At 42.7% G+C, this 19,947-nt stretch overlaps 3 protein-coding genes and 1 long non-coding RNA gene across 8 annotated transcripts in view; 2 read left to right on the forward strand and 2 right to left on the reverse strand.

Moving 5' to 3' along the window:
* LOC148684002 (uncharacterized) overlaps nt 1-6,440 on the forward strand; it is a 119,573-nt gene extending 113,133 nt beyond the window's left edge. The window contains exon 6 of the long non-coding RNA XR_015946590.1: nt 6,074-6,440. This is a non-coding gene — a long non-coding RNA (uncharacterized LOC148684002). The remainder of the gene's footprint in view (nt 1-6,073) is intronic.
* LOC118095527 (interferon-induced very large GTPase 1-like) overlaps nt 1-19,947 on the reverse strand; it is a 212,668-nt gene that overhangs the window by 167,363 nt on the left and 25,358 nt on the right. The gene's annotated exons all lie outside the window — the stretch shown is intronic.
* LOC132593052 (uncharacterized) lies at nt 6,963-10,265 on the reverse strand. 2 transcript variants are annotated; one of them, XR_015946589.1, is made up of 2 exons: nt 7,638-10,265; nt 6,963-7,308 (listed from the first exon to the last, which is right to left on the reverse strand). XR_015946589.1 is itself a non-coding variant. In XM_060281760.2 (2 exons), the coding sequence occupies exons 1-2, from the start codon at nt 9,284-9,286 to the stop codon at nt 6,980-6,982; spliced, it is 1,227 nt and encodes a 408-aa protein (XP_060137743.2). In that variant the 5' UTR covers nt 9,287-9,585; the 3' UTR covers nt 6,963-6,979. The 2 variants fall into 2 exon arrangements, 1 of the variants encoding a protein (XP_060137743.2); XM_060281760.2 differs by having other exon boundaries at nt 8,389-9,585.
* The window catches only part of LOC118078987 (NACHT, LRR and PYD domains-containing protein 1a allele 5-like), a 43,955-nt gene continuing 41,488 nt past the window's right edge, over nt 17,481-19,947 (forward strand). Inside the window, exon 1 of the mRNA XM_088655459.1 lies at nt 17,481-19,436. Within this exon, the coding sequence (XP_088511585.1) occupies nt 19,239-19,436 (198 nt within the window). The 5' untranslated portion in view covers nt 17,481-19,238. The remainder of the gene's footprint in view (nt 19,437-19,947) is intronic.

Here is a 19,947-nt window from a genome sequence, read left to right on the forward strand (position 1 = left end):
GAGAAGACCACTAACCTCATTAAGCGCAGTCTCTGGCTTCCAGTGTAAAGCGGTGAGCTTCCAAAATTTAATCAATTCATGGATTATAAAAGGGAAAGCAAGATGGATTTAAATCTGGCGAATTCGGATGGCTGAGGGCGTAAAAAGGGAGTCCGTCCCAGCAGCGGTGTGGAAAATGGCGCAGTAACAGATCGCAGGAATGGAGACGGGAAACTGAAACTATCTGCTGAGTGAGGTATGCTGAAGACCTCTGCTATTCTAGCGAGGCAACAGACTGTCTTTGCTTAAAGCTGCTTTAGAGCTTGCATAAAGTTACTTTGTTATCCTGCTGGGGGAACAGACCCTGCCGTAAATCTGAGATTGTACCTCTTTGATCTGCCTGACTTGAGCCCATAAAATTTAATTGCCTGCAACGCAGTATTTACCTAACTTTAACAACGTGAGCTTTAGGGTAAGAGGAGACAATTTTAACCCTATTTTTACTGGATTGCTGTGTGCTTTTGACTTTAAAACAGCGTTCTCTCCCACTTGGTGCCTTGGGATTTGGAAGTGGGTCCAATTGGATTAAGCCAGTAGCGGCTGAAGAGGAACTTCTCTCTTTGTGTTTTGCTCTGCTGTTTGTTTTCTCCTTGACTTTCCCAGCGGGATCCAGGCTTTCTTTGCTTTGTGCCTTTTGAGCTTTTGCGATGGAAATTTACATCCCCTAAAGATTTGGATTAAGCCTTATAAGAGGCTGAAGAGTTGCGGGACTTGGCTTCTTTTTTACAGGTATCGTTGTGGATTAAGCCAGCAAGTGGCTGAAGGGGAAAGAGAAACTAAACTCTAGAACAATAGACTGAATTATTATCATTGACTGTGTACAGAGTGGAAAACTACTGAGAGAAGGGAGGGGAAAATAGACATTGGTGCCACCTGGTGGGGAAATTATAATATTGTATGTTGTTTTAAATTTGAGAGTTGAAACGTTAGAGCTCCACCTAGAGGTCACTTGGGTATTACAACCAAATTTTTGTTTTGAACTGTGAGAGCGCCCCCTAGAGTTTAAGATAAAAATTACAGGTATAAATCAAAGTTAAAGATGGCAGGAAAGGATGCAAAAAATGGAAAAAAGGGACTGGCAACACCAGCGGAAAGAAGAGGTTCAAAACAAGAAGAAGTCAGAGACCTGGACGTTTTATGGCAAAAAATTAAAGAAGAATTAAGACATAATGAACAACGTATGGAGAAGAAATTAGGGGAAGTGCAAGATACATTAGATAAGAAATTCGAAAAAGTGGAAGGAGCAGTGGGTGAACTCACTACAAAAATAAAGGATTTATCAGTAAGGTCTAAAGTAACAGAAGAAGCGGTGAAGAAAAATCAGAAAGAAATTAAAGAAGTAAAAAAAGATTCAGATAAAGTCAAAGAAAAAATGGATAAATTAACAAATGTTAGATAACCTTGCGTTGATGGAGATGAAGCAAAAACAAATGAATCTGAAATTAAGGGGGATCCCAGAAGAACAAGATGAAGATATAAAGGCTAAAATCACCGCAGAATTGGCGAAATGGTTGGAAAAGACAGATGAAGAAGTGAGTAGCTCCATTGTTACTGCATTTAGAATAAGAGTTAAATCAGCAAAGGCCAAGACAAGGAGAGCACCAGGAGACTGTCTGGTTATCTTCAATTCAATGGACTTGAGAAATGAAATACTGAGACTGAGTTTCACGAACAAGTTGATTATAGGAGGAAGACCTATAATCATCTTTAAAGAAATACCAGGAAGATTCTTACGCAAAAGGGACTCTTATAAATCGATGGTGTCATTGCTGAAGAATAATGGAGTACAACATAAGTGGGAATACCCAGAAGGAATCTCGTTTTATTATAAGGACAAAAAACACGTTCTGACAAGTATGCCTGACATCAGAAAATTTCTAAGGAAGTACCAGAAGTTCCTTGGAACGTTAGAACCTAGCCTGGCATATTTAGCAGAGACAGCCGAAGAGGAAGAGGAAGAACCAAAACCAAGAAGGAAAAGGAAGAAGAAAAATGAGGAAGAGCAAGAAAAAGAAGAAGAATCAGGAGAAGACAAAAAATCAGAGGAGGAAATGGAAGAAGAGGAAGATAAAGATAGTAATATAACTCCCATCCAAGACTAAATTAGAATTTAAAGAGAAATAAAGATGGCACTGAAGGTGTTGTCATGGAATGTAAATGGATTAAATGATAAGAAGAAAAGAAATAAAATTGAACATCTTTTAAAGAAGAAAAAATTGGATGTAATTTGCCTTCAAGAAACACATGTTGCAAAGAAACATAGACATATCTTAATTAATAAAGGATTGGGAAAAGAATTTATTAATTCCGTTGCTAGTAAAAAGAGAGGAGTAGTTTTGTATATAAAGGAGAAGTTGGACCCGAAACTGATCTCAAGAGACGAAGAGGGAAGAGTGATTGCTGTACAGATAACATTTCAGGGAGAAAAATTGATCTTAGCTGGAATCTATGCACCTAATGAAAACAAAGCAGAATTTTTCAAGTTGTTAGAGGAAAGATTAATGGAATACATGGATCAGAAGATCATCTTAATGGGAGATTTCAACGGAGTGGCAATACCTGACATGGATAGAACAAGAAAGAGAAAGCATGATGGAAAATTACCAAAATCCTTTTTTAATCTTGTGGAAAACCTGGGACTAGTGGATATCTGGAGACTAAAACACCCGACGGTGAAGCAATTCACCTTCTTCTCTGAACCAAATCAAAGTTCGGGAAGAATTGACCATATGTGGATATCCAAGGAACTAGTGCCCAGGACAATACGTACAGAGATTACGCCACGGACGTTGTCGGATCATAACTCAATATTCATGGAGATGAGAGGAAAAGAACAGAATTCTTTCAGATGGAGGATGAATGAAGAGCTGCTGGAAAACAAAGAAATCGTTGAAAAGGCTAAAGAAATGTTGAAGGATTATTTCCAATGGAATTTACATAAAGAAACAGGATTGGATATGGTATGGGATGCAAGTAAAGCAGTAATGAGAGGCTTTCTAATACAGAAAAATAGCTTTTTAAAGAAGAAAAAGGAAAAGAAAAAGGAAGAAATCCTGAAGCATCTCATGGAAAATGAGAAGAATTTGACTGAGAAACCATATGATCAGCAAATCAAAAATAATATCAAGATGTTACAGACGCAATTCTCCATGTTGGTAAACCAGGAGATAGAATGGAAGATAAAACAGATGAGACAAAAAAAATTTGAATCAGCAAATAAAACGGGGAAATTATTGGCTTGGCAATTGAGAAAACGTCAAAGTTAAAATACAATAAACAAAATCAAAATTCAAGAAGAATTGATGGAAGACCCAAAGGAAATTAGAAAGGCTTTTCAAAAATATTATAAGAATTTGTATTCTAAAGGAAAAGAAGATGCCATAAAAATAAAATAGTATCTGGAAAAACATAAATTAAAGCAGATTTCAGAGAATGAAAGAAGTAAATTGAATGCCTCAATTACCGCTCAAGAAATTCAAAATGTGATAAAGAAGATGAAGTTGGGGAAAGCACCAGGCCCTGATGGACTGTCGGCAAAATATTATAAAGTATTGAATGAACAGCTGGCACCTGTCTTGGTGGAAGTAATGAACAATATACTTAAAGGAGGGAAGATCCCAGACACTTGGAAAGAAGCATACATAACATTGATACCGAAACCAGGTTCGGATGGTTTGGAAGTGAGGAATTACAGACCAATCTCTTTATTGAATAATGATTATAAGCTTTTTGCAGATATAATGGCAACAAGATTAAAAGAGATATTGAAACAATTGATTCATAAAGATCAAGCAGGTTTTCTACCTGGTCGGCAATTAAAAGACAATGTAAGACACATTATAGATGTGATAGAATATCTGGAGACCAGAATAGATAAACCTGTGGTATTAATGTTTATTGATGCAGAGAAAGCTTTTGATAATATATCTTGGCAATTTATGAAGACGAACCTGGAACAGATGAAAATAGAGGGATCTTTCATGAAGGGAATAGAAGCAATATATTCGGAACAAAGAGCAAAGTTGAGAATAAATAATGTATTAACAGATTACTTTGAAATCATGAAGGGTACAAGACAAGGATGCCCGTTGTCACCGTTATTGTTCATTATGGTCTTGGAGGTATTATTAAATCAAATTAGAGAAATTGAAAAAATAAAAGGGATAAAAGTAGGTGCAAAAGAATTCAAGATAAGAGCAATTGCGGATGATCTTGTATTGACTTTAGAAAACCCCAAAGAAAGCGTTGGAGAAGTACTAGAAGTAATAGAAGAATTTGGACTTTTGGCTGGTTTTAAGTTAAATAAACAAAAAACGAAGATGATGATAAAAAATCTAGAGAAAGAGGAAAAAGAAGAGTTGCAACAAAAACATGGTATTGCAATCGCAAAAAAGTACAATATTTAGGAATATGGATGACAGCAAAGAATATAAATCTATTCAATGATAATTATGAACCGGTTTGGAAAGAAATAAAGAAGGATTTAGAAGTATGGAACCGACTGAAGTTGTCGTTTCTTGGAAGAATAGCAGCAATAAAGATGAACGTGTTACCCAAAATGTTGTTCTTATTCCAAACAATACCGATCATAAAGGGGACAGGACAATTCAAAGAATGGCAAAAGGAATTGCAAAGATTTGTCTGGCAGGGGAAGAAGCCGAGAATAAAATATAAAATTTTGATTGATAGGAAAGAAAGAGGTGGTTTCTCCATGCCGGACTTAAAAACATATTTCGAAGCGTCCTGTCTCTGCTGGATAAAAGACTGGATAACATTGGGGAACACGGATTTATTAGACTTAGAAGGATTCAACAACAGAGCCGGTTGGCATGCATATTTATGGTATGATAAGAAAAAAACACATAAAGGATTTACAAATCATGTGATAAGAAGAACATTATTTGAAGTTTGGGAAAGGAATAAGATGCTGTTAGAGACTAAGACTCCATGGTGGATTTCACCAGTGGATGTATTTACTGTGAAAAAGGTGAATATGGAAGGAGAGAGATTAATATATGAAAAAATTCTAAGGAAATCAGAACAAGGATGGAAATTGAAAACATACGAAGAAATTAAAGACTCTCTAACTAGTTGGTTGCAATACCACCAAATAAATGATATATTTTCCAAAGATAAAAAGATAGGTTTTGAAGATAAAAAATCCAAATTCCACGTAGAGCTGCTAGAAGGCAAAACAAAATTATTGTCTAGAATGTATGATTTGTTGTTAGAATGGCATACAAAAGATGAATTGACAAAAGAGGCGATGATTAAGTGGGCAAAAGATTTTGGGCACAATATAGATTATGACTGTTGGTTGAAGTTGTGGAACCAAACATTAAAATTTACTGCATGTACCTCTTACCCAATGACCCCTCCCTAATAAAGGTAAGCGGGAATCCCCAAGTTTGATTTGCTTGGATCATTTTCTTGATCATACTAATCCTGACACAATAGCAATGCAGAAATCATGCACCAGGGTGTGCCATTGTTAGTGAACTGCTTTAGTTGGGCTTCAGCTAATTTACCAAACTTCTTGTTGTTGTTTAGTCGTGTCCGACTCTTCGTGACCCCATGGACCACAGCACGCCAGACACTCCTGTCTTGCACTGCCTCCCGCTGTTTGGTCAAACTCATGTTTGTAGCTTCAAGAACACTGTCCAGCCATCTCGTCCTCTGTCGTCCCCTTCTCCTTGTGCCCTCCATCTTTCTCAACATCAGGGTCTTTTCCAGGGAGTCTTCTCTTCTCATGAGGTGGCCAAAGTATTGGAGCCTCAGCTTCACGATCTGTCCTTCCAGTGAGCACTCGGGGCTGGTTTCCTTCAGAATGGATAGGTTTGATCTTCTTGCAGTCCATGGGACTTTCAAGAGTCTCCTCCAGCACCATAATTCAAAAGCATAAATTCTTCGGCGATCAGCCTTCTTTATGGTCCAGCTCTCACTTATAGCACAAACTTATAGCCGACATGAAAATGCCACTAGAGATGAGATTATCAGCTGCTCTTCACGAAGTTACTTTGGTTCCTAACAACAGTGGTGCTGAGAAGCTGCAGCAGTACATGGAGCTGTCTGCTGACCAAATGCAAGAGAAGTCCAACTTCACACTGGTGGAGAAGCGCACAAATAAACTCATCTGGAAGGCCCATGTGAAACGAGGTACGTATGACCGAGGGAAGATCACAAGGTTGGACCGTAGGTTGGGAGGCAGGATGGCAAAGGGCATCCCAGTCACATTCCCTCTTTGACTGCCTCTTTCTTGTTCTCTTGCAGAAGAGTTAGATCCAGGTCAGATGAATTCCTCTATTCTACACCCAGTACAAGGTAAGCAAGTTTTATTTCCCTGTAGTTATATCCCAGCTCCCTCCCAAGGGGGCAGAGAGCTGTGGGAATGTTCAGGAATGTGGATGAGGAGATATTGTTTAATACTGTATATCCCATCCCCACTTGCGCTAGCAAGCACAAAACTTTAGCAGAGTAAAAACATTTCCCTTTTGCAAAATGCACAGCAGAAAAGCGTTCGCGCAGGCTTGATTTAAGCCTATAAAATAAAGTGTATTTCCCTGGTATTTCCCCCTTTTTCCCTCTTAAAAGTATAAAAGATGTTTTCTAACAAGCATCTTGAGGTACAACACACTCAAGAGGTAGACTTGCTTAGGTATAAAGTAAAATATACATTGTGAAGTTCACTTATAGGAAGTGAGACTCCATCTCATCTCTCTCTGGGCTGGAAGCCTAGAGGGAGACTCACTAAGATGTTGCTTCTTAGATGTGTGTAGTCCAAGAGGTCTGGTCCAAGAGAAGGAAATGGCTTCTCGCTAGTGAATTTATCTGCCTCTTCCCCAACTCATTTGCATGATGACTGCACTTAACCCTTTGCATCCCACAAACCCCTTCTCAGGCAATTCACAACATACACAAAAACATACATAAACAACTTTAATCAACCACCCAAGAGTCCCAGCTTGCCACGAAGATCCTGGAACTTCTCTCTTGGCAGGGGCTTTGTTAGAATGTCTGCAGTCATCTGTTCAGTGTTGCAGTAACACATTTCAACAAGTCCATCCTCGATCACCTGGCGTATGTAGTGGTACCTGACCCCAATGTGTTTAGTGCGTGCAAGGAACTTTTCGCTTTGTGTCAGCTTTATACTGCTCTGATTGTCCTCCATCAAGCTGACAGGTCCCTTCCTTGGCACGCCAAAGTCCTTCAGGAGTTGATCCAGCCAGGCGATCTCTCTGCAAGCCTCCAAAGTTGCAATGTATTGGGATTCTGAGGACGATAAAACTATACATTTATGTTTATAACTTCCCCATGCAATAGCTCCGTCCCCATACATAAAAACATAACCACTGGTGGACTTATAATCCTTATTATCCCCAGCCCAATCCGCGTCAGTGTACCCAAGCAGTTTAGGGTCTCTGACAGCTGGCAGTTTTAATTTACAGTCCATGGTTCCCTTTAGATAACGAACAACCCTCTTAACACCAGCCCAATCATGCTCAGTGGGACAACTTACTTTCCCACTTAGGATCCCCACTGCACTTGCCAGGTCAGGTCTGCATGTGGTAACCAAATACAAAAGTTTACCAATCGCTGACCCGTATTGCGTGTTGTTTGGCAGCAACTTTAAACCTTGTTGATTCTTCAAGAAGTCTGTGGCCATTGGTGTCGCAACTGGGTGTGCATCCTGCATCTGCATGCTTTCAATCAGTTCAGTTATCTTTTGCCTTTGGCTGAGTAAGAACGATCCATCCGCTTCTCTCTCAACTTGAATTCCCAAGTAGTATTTCACTTTTCCTAGTTCCTTGACCTCTACTTCCCTGTTGAGATGCTCTTTATAGTCCTTCTCATTTGACGTAGAAATTAAAAGGTCGTCAACAAAGGCTAAAATATACAAAAATTGTCCATTCCTTTGTTTGGTGTACAAGCACTTATCAGCAGTCCCTTGCTTGTACCCAAGCTGCACCAGCATCTCATGGAGTTTCTGGTTCCAAGCCCTCGCTGCTTGCTTCAAACCATAAAGTCCTTTCTGCAGCTTGCACACTAGATGCACCTCATTTGGTTTAATGAAACCTTTGGGCTGCTTCATATAAATCTGCTCAGAAATTTCGCCGTGAAGAAAGGCTGTCGCAATGTCAATATGGTAAACCGACATTTGCTTAGATGCTGCAATACTTAAAAGTAGTCTGACACTGCTGTATCAAACTGTCGGTGCAAACACTTGATCATAATCCTCACCATACTTCTGGGAAAAACCTTGTGCCACAAGCCTAGCTTTGTAGCGTTGCACCTCCCCTTCTGAACCCTTTTTAACCTTGAACACCCATTTACTTCCAATTGCTTCCTTACCAGGAGGTAGTTCTGTGAGTGTCCAGGTCCTGTTCCGATGAAGTGCATCTATCTCCTCCTGAGCAGCTTTCCTCCAGAGACTGGCTTCATCCGGTGGCATCCTCTCTATCTCTTCCCATTTGGAAGGTTCCTGTGGAGACGCCGACCTTGTAAGGTAGGACAGCCGTAATGGTGGAACACCTCTGTAGGTTCTGGATGAGTGTCTGACCTCTGGTCTTTCGACTGCATCAGCTTCCTCATCCTCCTCCAGCAGTGGTATATCCCCATACAGCTGCTCCTCATCCTCTTCATCTCTGGTGCTGCCAGGGGCCTGGACCTCCGCGTCTTCTCGGGTGTCACCTATAGGGGGTGTTACAACACTAGAAGGTGGATTAGTGCTTTGTATTGGTTCAAAAGGATAAAATACAAACTCCTCACTCCTTGGTTCCACACTTGCTTGATCCCTTTTGCTTGGTTGGGCCATCCTTGTAGACTGGTTCCGCTGGTTCTCTGAAATATTAAGCTCATATACACCATCCTTTAGTTTGCCTTCAACATAAACTTCATCATGCTTAGTCACGATACATTGCCCTTTTTCAAATGTAATTTTAAAACCTTTCCTGTCCAAACTGGACACGCTGAGTAAGTTGCAGTTAAGCTTTGGTGCAAACTTAACTTCAGTTATCTTAGTATTAATTGTTTCATGATCTACGTTGAATTTTAAATTCACAGTTCCTGCACCAATTGCCTTCACTACGTTGCCATCAGCAATTTCAATTTCAGAGGTTTCATCCTCATTTAGCTCATTAAAATACTCCTTTTCATAAGAAACATGTGAACTCGCTCCACTGTCAAGAATCCACTTATTGCGCTTATTTTCATGATTCTGGACAGCTAGACTCCTCTCCTGCATCAACATGGTTTGCTCACGACTCCCCTTCTTAACGCCTTGTGGTTTTGAGGGGTGGGATTCAACTTTATCCCCATTTGGACCCTTGCAGTTCCTTGCTATGTGGTCTTTGCCATTGCATTTGAAACAATTTATTTCTCTAGACCAGGGGTCCCCAGACTACGGCCCCCGGGCCGGATGCGGCCCAATTGGCCTCCCAATCCGGCCCGCGACGACCCCCGCCGCCCGCTGCCGCCGCCCGCTCTTACGGCACGCAGCGCGGCGGCGATCTTCCAAATCGGAAAAAAAATCGCCGAAAATCCTTTGTGTGCATGCGTATGGGCCTCTCCCGACCCAGAAGAGGTCATTTCCGGTGCACTTCCGGGTCGGGGGAGGCCCATACGCATGCGCACAAGTGATTTTCGACGATTTTTTCCGACCGGGAAGCGCGCCAGTGCGCCATTAAGTGTGTGTGCGCATGCGCACGGGTGCGCACTCCCCTGCCCTCCGGCCCGCCACGCAGTCGGCGCGGCGGGCACCGGCCCAAAGCCCAGTTTGATTTAAATCAAATCCACCCTGGAGCTCATCAACCATTTAAGAGAGGAATGCAGAGATAGCCTTGATTCTCAAGAAAGGAAAATATTTTAGTCAAGAATAGAAAATCCGCCATAATTATGTCAAGAAATTAAGAAGACCAGGAAGATGAGATTCGAGGAACCCATAAGTACAATGTTAAGATATAAGAATTGGAAAATTTATTTGTTTGTTTTATATGTGTTTGTTCAAGGTACAGCTGGGGGAAACCCAAACCATGCTACACTTCCGCACCTGGCCTCCTGGTGGCAGGGGGGGGCTGGGGGTGGAGGAGGGGGGGAGGATGAACTCAGCCTTAAAATGGACCCCTTCAGCTCTCAACGCCTACTGGTCCTACTGGTGGCAGAAGTGGACTGGTGGGGGTGGGAGGATGGAGGGACAGAATATATACATAATGTTGTGTCTTGTTTTTGTCTATATAAAAAACTAATAAAAACTATTATAAAAAAGGGAAGTAAGTGTGAGTTGCAGCAGTCCTATGCAGGCAATTCCCCATTTACATGGGGATTACATTCCAAGGCACCGCACACCTTTGTGAAATTGTGTGCAATTGGAACACCAATGGAAAAGCCTACAAACACTTAGTTCCATCCCTGCCCCTTTTTGTGATGTTTTTAGGTGTTTCTTTTTAAAATATTTTTTTATTAAAGATTTTCTTGGTTTACAAAAGTATATGTCTTGTCTCTTTTTTCAGTTTGTAAAGTCTTTTCCACAGATCCGTTACATTTGTTATGATACGTTAGTGTTGATTATAGTATAAGGTCAGGGAGGGGAGAGGAAGGGTGATGTGGTGAAACTTAAATTATTTTTTTATAGTGTAGGTACCATCATGTGTTTTTTTACGGCATTTCTGATACAGCGCTTCTGAGTCACTTCTGGGTTTGGCATAATGCGTGCATGAGCAGTCTCACACATATTGGACTAGCGTAAATGGGGAGTCACGGTGTGTGTGTGTGTGTGTGTGTGTGTGTGTGTGTGTCAGATACCGACAAAAATGCCCTGTTTTCAGATGGGAAAAAAGATCTGGTATCCACACTAATGGTCACCATTTCCTTGTAGCAGCTTCCAGAAAAAATCAAACCAGACGTGGTTTGGGACTCAGAAAGGGGTCACGAAGCATACAGGTGAGTGAAATCTCTCTTGGATCTTTTAAGGATTTCTCACATCAGGAAACAGTTTCTACTGTGAAATGAATTTTGGGATTCTGACCCTTTGGAATCCTCTCCCATTACACATTGGACAGGTGACATAGCTCTGAAGACCTTCTTCCTTCAAAAAGAGTTTAGATCTTCATCTCTCCACCTGCATTGGAAGTACTTTCAAATGCTTTTGTATATGGATTTTTTAAAATGTTTATATAGTTTTTTTTAAAAAATAAATATGTAACTATTTTTAACTGTTTTTATACTTTTCCTTACCTCGTGGTTCTAAATGTTTTGTTTTCATAATTGTATATTTCATTGTTATAACCTGCCCTGGGCCCTTCTGGAAAAGAGCAAGTAAGGAAGCTAAAACAAACAAATAAATGCTCCCCATCTGCATTTTATCCTGTTTTTTGCCAGCTCTTGGCCTATTCAAATAACAAATAGAGGGCTGACTATGGGGCAAACTAGATGTGATGGTGACTGTCCACTTTTTTATACCTGAGTTTCTCCCAATCACTTTAAAGAAGTAATGGAGGGGGGGCTAGGTCCAGTTCTTGAGCAAAAAAGGATACATGTTGTAGAATATTCGCCATGAGAATTTTCACTGAAATGCTAACAGACACCAACACACTGGTGAAACAAGGTGAGTAGCTACTATCCAGTTTACTTTGCAGCCACTCAGGCATTTTAAAGTCACCTTTTCGGTATTGGAAGAAAACGTTTATTTATCTGGCCGTCTCTTAGTGAAAGCGCTTCTCTATGGCAAAATGCTTGAGTGCAACAGAGCGATGTTTACCCAGGCAATTTCCTTCCCTAAACTTACTCCTTACTCGGCATATGAAGGGTCTCCTTGCAGAAATATCGATTAGAACAGCAGAAGAAGTTCTCTTGATCCATGTTCAACCCGCTTCCCCTTTCATCTTCCCCTTTGTGCCATTCAGAGTGTGCTCCACAAAGGCTGCCTCCTTCCATTGTTGGAGATACAGATCTCATATGTGAAGTGAAAGAAGCTGTGACCATAACATACCACTTTGATTCGTGGCCGAAGCTCCTGGAAGAACAGACCACTGAGGAGTTGTATGTCGCTGGCCCTCTGCCCAACATTCAAGTGGATGTACCGTGTTTCTCCTAAAATAAGACGGGCCTTAAAAATAAGCCATGGCAGGCTTTTCATGAGTAGAATAAATATAAGACATACCCCGAAAATAAGCTGGGGGGGAGCAGGTCTGGCAAGGAAAGGAAGGCATTTAAGCGCCTTCGGAAGAGCCGGCAAGAGGCAACAGCGCGCTTGCTGGCGACCTTCTTCTTTTCATGCCACTTGCAGTGGCTGTCTCCATCGCCGCTGCCATGCTTTGGGGCTTGGCGCGTGCCCACAGCCACCTCCGCAGCCCCTGAGAGGCGGGCTGATCGGGCGCCTCTTCGCCACCGCCACAGTGCTCAGGGCGCTCGCCCCCAGTCGCCCACGCAGATCCCGGGCTCTCACCAGGCTCTTCGCGCTGCGCTGTGCTCCCCGAAGCGGCTCCCGTGCAGCCGCCTCTTGCCGGTCCCTCCACTGCCGCTTCTCTCACAGCTGCCTCCGCGGCTGCTTCCTACTCCGCCAACGCGTTTAGATCCTTGGATCACGGCGTTTCTTCTGCTCCCCAGCAGCATGCAAATGGGAGGGCCGAAACCCCGCTGAGCTCCGCAGCTCCGCAGTATTATTATTGTGCTTTGTTACAAGGGCAGCCTTGCCATTTTTATTTTCTGCTCCCCAGCTCTCAACGGGTCCCACGCGGTGCACTGCTGCCGGCTCTCACCGGGTCGGGGCTCGGCGCAGCATGCTGTTGCCAGCTCCTGCTCGAAAAAATAAGACATCCCCCGAAAATAAGCCATGGTGTGTTTTTGGGGAGGAAAAATAAATATAAGACGTGTCTTATTTTAGGAGAAACACAGTAGTAGAGGCTGTGGCAGCCATTCACATCCCTCACTTCTTGTCTCTTTCAGGTATGGTGGAGGGAAGGAAATCTTCCAAGTGTATAACCGTAAAAGGAGATCCTACGCAGGAATAGCTTTCATTGACAGGCTAAGAACGCTATGGGGCCAGTGGTATTGGTTCCATGGCCCAATAGTGCTGGCTTTCCTGTGACTTTTATCATTTTTGTGCTACAGTGGAACCTCAGTTGTTGAATGCTTCGGAAGTTGATCATTTCGGCTTTTGAACGATGACAACCTGGAAGTGAATGCTTGTTTTCCAATGCGCCTTGGAAGTCAAATGGCTTCCGAAGCACTTTTCTCCATTTTTCACAATTCTTCCGACCGGCAATTCAGCCTCGGTTGTCAAACATTTTAGAAGTTGAACAGTCTTCCGGAACAGATTACATTCAACAACTGAGGTTCCACTATATATTTTAACTGTGCAATTCCCATTGTTTTCCGTGGTTTATCATATTTTGTTTGCAAGCTGCCTTGAGAGGATATTGTTCCATAAAATGACATAAACCAACTTTAATTGAGAAGAATGATGATGACAACATAAATACTTGCATGAAACAGGCAGGTTGAAGTGATGAGTTTCGTCACTCAGTCCAACATGAGTGACCAACCAATGGTCAGGGCCGGTGCTAGGGTTTTTTGCACCCTAGGTGAGATCACCTTCTGGCACCCCCCCCCGGCAAATCATATTTCAAACACAGATGTTTGAACACAGAATGAAAAGCACAGAATTTGAAATTATTAATTTATTTTTTACAAATTGTGAAAACAAGTCATAAAACAATTTCTGATTTATTTTCTCAAACAGAACACAGTTTTAGCAGCATACATTATAATTAATAATAATAATGGCTTAAAATATAGGAATATGTAACTTGGAAATGTCTCTCTTTTCCACCCTCCTGAGGGGAGGAAAAACTTCATTCAAATGTCTCCTGAACTGAGAGACAGTATGTCAGTTATGAATAATAATAATAATAATAATAATAATAATAATAATAATAATAATAATAATGGTGGCTAATAAATATAGTATATAAAATAGAAGCCTGTTTCCCCCTCTCATGAGATGAGCTTCCTTCAAATGTGCCCTAAATACGCAGCATGTATGTGGCTGTTATAATTATTACTACAGATGCACACAAGAGCAGCTAATAAATAGGAATATATTAAATAGAAACCTATCTTCCCCCTCCTGAGGGGAGTAAAGCTTCCTTCAATCATGTATTGAACTGGGAGACAGCATGTATGTGTGTCTGCTGTGATTATTATTAGACACACACATTACTAATAATGTTAATATAGAAATATTTATACTTTGCTTTCCCCCAAGGGAAGCTTCCTTTAAATGCATCCTAAATAGGGAGGCAGTGTATATATAAAGAAAAGCTATTTTTTTTATAAAAAAAATCCTAAAATGCAATTATTTGTGAGGGGTGGCATTACATTCGCTGGCTACTATGTACATATATGTTGTTCTGAATAAAAATAGCAGGCACAGGGAAACCTGCGAAGGGGGTGGCTTTACATACGCCACATACTTTATACATACCGTATATACGCGAGTATAAGCCGACCCGAATATAAGCCAAGGCACCTAATTTTACCTCAAAAAACTGGGAAAACTTACTGACCTGAGTGCAGCTACTGGTACTGTCAGTGTCAACTTTGGGTATTTTCACACCTGAGGTTTTTGTTATTTTTAATTGTTTTATAGCCTGCTTTTCAGCTTCAAAACAAGCTCCTCAATGTGAGAAACAAAAAAGTTAAGAACTACCGTACTTATATAAAAATAAATTACCGTAAAACAAAAATCATAAACAAAATTTTTTAGAGAAGCAAATCTATACATGCACTGGTAGTCATTAAAGTACCACAAGACTGTGGCTTTCATGAACCATTTCATCAGCTGCATGGTAAGCTGTTATGAGATGAGAGGCAGATATTTGCTATTACAAATTCAGGCTGGAAAGACTAGCAATGCAAGATGTATGGTAAGTGTTACTTTGCAGGGCACAACTTCAATTCAAGATCCACATTTTTTTTTTAAGTTATCTGAGTGGTCTCTGAATTCCTGCATTGCAGGGGGTTAGACTAGATGTCTTCAGGGTCCCTTCCAACTCTATGATTCTATAGTCGTGTCATCTATGATTCTGTGTCATTGAACCTGGGACTTTCTGTCTACACAGCATGTGTTCTACCACTGAGTTGTGAACCTCCCCCCTTTTATTTTTAAAATCCTGTTGCATTAATACTGTCACAGCTGTGTAAAGCAGCCTTTGTCAACCTGGTGACTTTGAATCAGCACCAACCAGCAAGAGATTTATTGTATTGAAGTATGTATTGAAGGGGGAGAGAGCTGATATTGCAGCTATAGAACAGAAGCAAGCAAAAAAGGGGGGTGAATGAAAGAACAGTGCTCAAGAATGTGAAGGGTAGGTTTATATTGTAGCAGAGCAGAAAGAAGAACTGATTCAAGCTCCAGTTCTGACATGCGAGAAGAGAGGGGAGGGGGACAAAATCTCTCTCTCTCTCTCTCTCTCTCTGTGTGTGTGTGTGTGTGTGTGGCAAAGGGGGGCAGAGAGAAGAAGGATGCAATGAGGATGTGGGGGGGATAGAAGAAAAGGAGGACCAGTTTGAGAGGGAAACACCGTGAGGGGGGGAGTGAGGCGAAAACTGAAAATCCTAAAAGGAATTTGGGGGGAGGAGAAGTGTGGGGAAAGAGAGAGAGAGAAGCATGGGGAAAGGGGTGGAAAGAGAAAATAAAAGAGAAAAGTCATTATCAGGTTTGGAATTGGAAAACAGCCTTACATCCTGTGGAATAAACTTCAAATGGTAGATCTTGTTAAAGGAAACCACTTTTTTATCATTCAAACAAAAGGTCAAAACACCCCAACATTTAATTGTTATTTCCTCCACCCTGTCATCAAAAGGGGACAGGAAAAAGGACCTTATACATTTTATGAATGAATAACAGATGGGACTCTAAGACTGAGGAAACCCGTTTTCAGCTCCGGACTTCAAAGGCGCTATGCTAATCTGGGTTTACACTTTCAATTGACACTCTCCATTGGGATAGATCAAATAAGACAATAGGTGTGTGCATTCCGAACCCGCTGATGTTACAATGGACTGATCAACGAAAAGCAGCCAGCAAGGAGACCTTACTTTAACAATTAATATAAAATTGAGATTTTAACCAATTCACAAAATTCCAGTGCCAGCTCCCCTCTGCTACACAGAACTCATAAATAAAGCGAACCAAGAGCACTCGACCACCCTCCTACCCCTCTTTCCTGGGGGGGGGGAGAGACGAGCCCCCACCCCTTACACACCTCTCCCGCTAGTCCCCACCTCCGCCTCCCGAGCAGGAGAGGCAGCAGCAACACCATTTCAGCGGCTCCTCAAAAGCTGCCCTTTCTCGCAGCCGCGCCTCTCTCTTTCCCAGCAAGCGTGTCTCTTTAACCCCATCAGGGCTGGGCTGTCCGTGCCTCAGCCACCCAACTCTTCCATTTTTTTTGAATAATTTTTATTAATTTTTAGGAAAAAAAAGAGAAAAAAAGAACACATACAAAGTATACAACATAAACTCTGTCCCTTCATTTTCCCTCCACCCACAAGCCCACCTCTGCCACCAGTGAGCCCCATGGGTATTGGGGAACGAAGGGGTCCATTTTAAGCTGGGTTTGACCTCCCCCCTCCTTCCTCCCCCCTCATCCCCCCCCCTGCCACTGAGAGGACAAAGGCGGAGGATCTCTGGGGATTGGCTTATCCCCCAGCTATTTCTTCACTGTACTGGAAAAAGGAAAAACAAAGAAAAAAGGAGAGAGAGAGAGAAAAAGCAAAAATATGAAAAGGGGAAAAAAAAGGGAAGGAAAAAAAAGAAAAAAGGAAAAATATTAATGGCTTCCACGACTCTCCTCCTCCTGGATTTCCCAACCTCTTTACATAGTTATGGCGGGTTTTCTAATCCAATTCAGAATCTTATTCTTATAATATTAACACAATCCTCCTCCTTCTTCATGCTGTCCCCCTCTGAGCCCCCCCCCCCTGCCACTGGGGTAGCCCGAGGAGTCCAGCAGTCAAAAGGTTCCATTTTTGTGTCTGGGTTTCCCTCCACCCTTCCCTCTCCCCTCAAGGCACCCCCTGCCACTGGGTACCAAGAGTAAGAAGGGGGAGACAGGCAGTTTTCCACCCAAACACCTGATCACCAAAATTATTCAAAAACAAACTCTAAGCATATTTCCTCAGCCATTCTTTTTACTCCCTCCAGAAAGCTCTTAACCTTAAACTATAAAAATCTCTCCTTCCCCCCCCCCAATGTCCCTCCTCCCAATTGGATCAGCATATCCTTTAACAAGCCAAGATTCCGACACCGTTGTTCATAGATCAAAAACAGTACCTTAAACTAAAATTTTTACCCCACTCCAATTCTTTCCCACATCCACTTCCAGACCTCTGCTCCTCCCTCTTTCTGCCTTTCCCTCCCTTCACTAACACCATTCAACATTCCAGTCTCTCCAGGATTTTCACTTCCATCAATCTTCTCTTCACTTTGCTTCTCCTTGTCGGCCTCATCTCTTTGTTCTGATCTTTGTTTTTCATCATCCAACACATATTTTTTATAGTCTGAATCAGTCTCCAAATTGTCCTCAGATTGTTGCTCCTCACACACAATCTCATAATCAAAATTGTCCTCTAAATCTTGCTCTTGCACCTCATTCTCCTTTTCTGTTGGATTGAAACATTGCCTTTCCTTGTAGATATCTTCCCATGTTTGTAGATAACCCAGCACAGCTTCCTGGAAAGCTCGAGAGAATTTTGTTTTCATAGTTCACTTGACCACAGGCAGACCAGAGATAAGGGCAGAAGGGTACTGGAAAATTCCTCTCTACAACGTTTTCGGCTCCATTTTGGCTGTTCTTATCCTTTGTCTTTAACCTCATCAGATTTCAAATTTACAGTCCGCTTAAATCCTTTTAAAACCTTTTGAATCAATTTTTCCAATTCACAGGAATAAAATCATCTTTCTTAGCCCTTTAACAACTTGACAGCTTTTGACAGCTGTCAAAACGTCCTCCCCCTTGTTGCTGCTGAACCTCAAGGGGCAACGACACCGGGGGGCTGGGGAGGTTTGGAAAAGTCTTTCTTTCTCTCGGGTCCGCAATCTCGAAAGAAATTTTCCCTTTTCGGCTTGGGAATATTTAATGCGCCTCCCGATTGTCCATTTGGAAGAGATCGGCTTCCGTTACTTTAGAATCTCTTCCTATCTTCAAATTTAAAAATTTTAAGATCCGAATAGAGATTTAACTTACTTTGAGGAAGTCTTTTATTGCCTTCTTTTATTGCCTTTTATTGCCTTTTATTGCCTTGGAAGAATTCGCCACTTGCAGGCTGAGGACTCGGAGCTTCACTTCAAGGAGGTAAGATGAAACCCAAAAATGGCTCCCGCGACTCCACTCCGCTGGCTCTCGATTGCTCTACTGAGCTCTCGGGCAGCAGAGGATTCGCGTTCGGAGCAAACAGCTGGGCACTTTGTCACCGAGACTCTCTACTCGGTGTTTTTTCGGGGAGTCCGCTCGCTCTGCGGACTTCCCCCCCCTCCACGAAGCCAGGGACTTCAGAGCACGAAGTCCCTGCGTCCAACTTCACCAGCGCGACGAATCGGAAGCCAGCCACCCAACTCTTCCAGCCTCGGCAAGTCCACCATTTCGGAGCTGGCGAGTGGGAAGCCCCGATAGGGTTAAAGAGGCAAAAAGGGGATGGGGAGCCGAGTCGCAGCAGCAGCCAGTGCCTCGTTGGCTCTCTTTGCCATGCACGGCAGTGCTTCGCTGTGCCCTGCAGGGAAGCGCCTCTGCAGCAGGAGCAAAAGCGGCGGCAGAGAGAGCATTTGCGAGTGGGGAGACTCACCAGCGCCCCCTCCAGGTTGCCGCCCTAGGGCCTAGGCAATCGCCTAGTTTGCCTATATACACGCACCGGCCCTGCAAATGGTGAAGCCATTACCTCAGGGTGGCAGGCTTGGGACTCTTCCTCCATGCCGCTAACTGCTTTGGCTTCCTCCCCCTGCAGGCCTTCTTTTGCTGGGGGTTGGGGAGGAGGCAGCATGAGGACGGCACTTTCTGTTTTGCCTCAGTGGCACATTGTGCTGGGCCAGCCCTGTTGTCCCCCAGACTCAAGCCCACACTTACAAAACATTTATCTATGCTTCCTTTGCGCTCCTTTTAGCTGAAGACCATTCCAGGGTCTACATTGCACATTTTGTCAAAGGGGAGATGAAGCTGGAGAAGCCAGACCGAGTGGAGCCTCATCACGCTGTGCTGGAAAACCCCAAGTTCTCTTCCCTGGGAATCATTTTCAAAAAGTGGTTTAAGCAAAAGATCAACACCGTGGCGAGGCTCTATCAGATACTTCGATTCAAAATGCCAATATTCCACCTATACCTCTTACCCAATGACCCCTCCCTAATAAAGGTAAGCGGGAATCCCCAAGTTTGATTTGCTTGGATCATTTTCTTGATCATACTAATCCTGACACAATAGCAATGCAGAAATCATGCACCAGGGTGTGCCATTGTTAGCGAACTGCTTTAGTTGGGCTTCAGCTAATTTACCAAACTTCTTGTTGTTGTTTAGTCGTTTAGTCGTGTCCGACTCTTCGTGACCCCATGGACCAGAGCACGCCAGGCACTCCTGTCTTGCACTGCCTCCCGCAGTTTGGTCAAACTCATGTTTGTAGCTTCAAGAACACTGTCCAGCCATCTCGTCCTCTGTCGTCCCCTTCTCCTTGTGCCCTCCATCTTTCTCAACATCAGGGTCTTTTCCAGGGAGTCTTCTCTTCTCATGAGGTGGCCAAAGTATTGGAGCCTCAGCTTCACGATCTGTCCTTCCAGTGAGCACTCGGGGCTGGTTTCCTTCAGAATGGATAGGTTTGATCTTCTTGCAGTCCATGGGACTCTCAAGAGTCTCCTCCAGCACCATAATT

This window comes from Zootoca vivipara, chromosome 12 (genome assembly GCF_965207765.1).
Source record: "Zootoca vivipara chromosome 12, rZooViv2.hap1.1, whole genome shotgun sequence".
In the NCBI taxonomy this organism is placed as follows: Eukaryota; Metazoa; Chordata; class Lepidosauria; order Squamata; family Lacertidae; genus Zootoca; species Zootoca vivipara.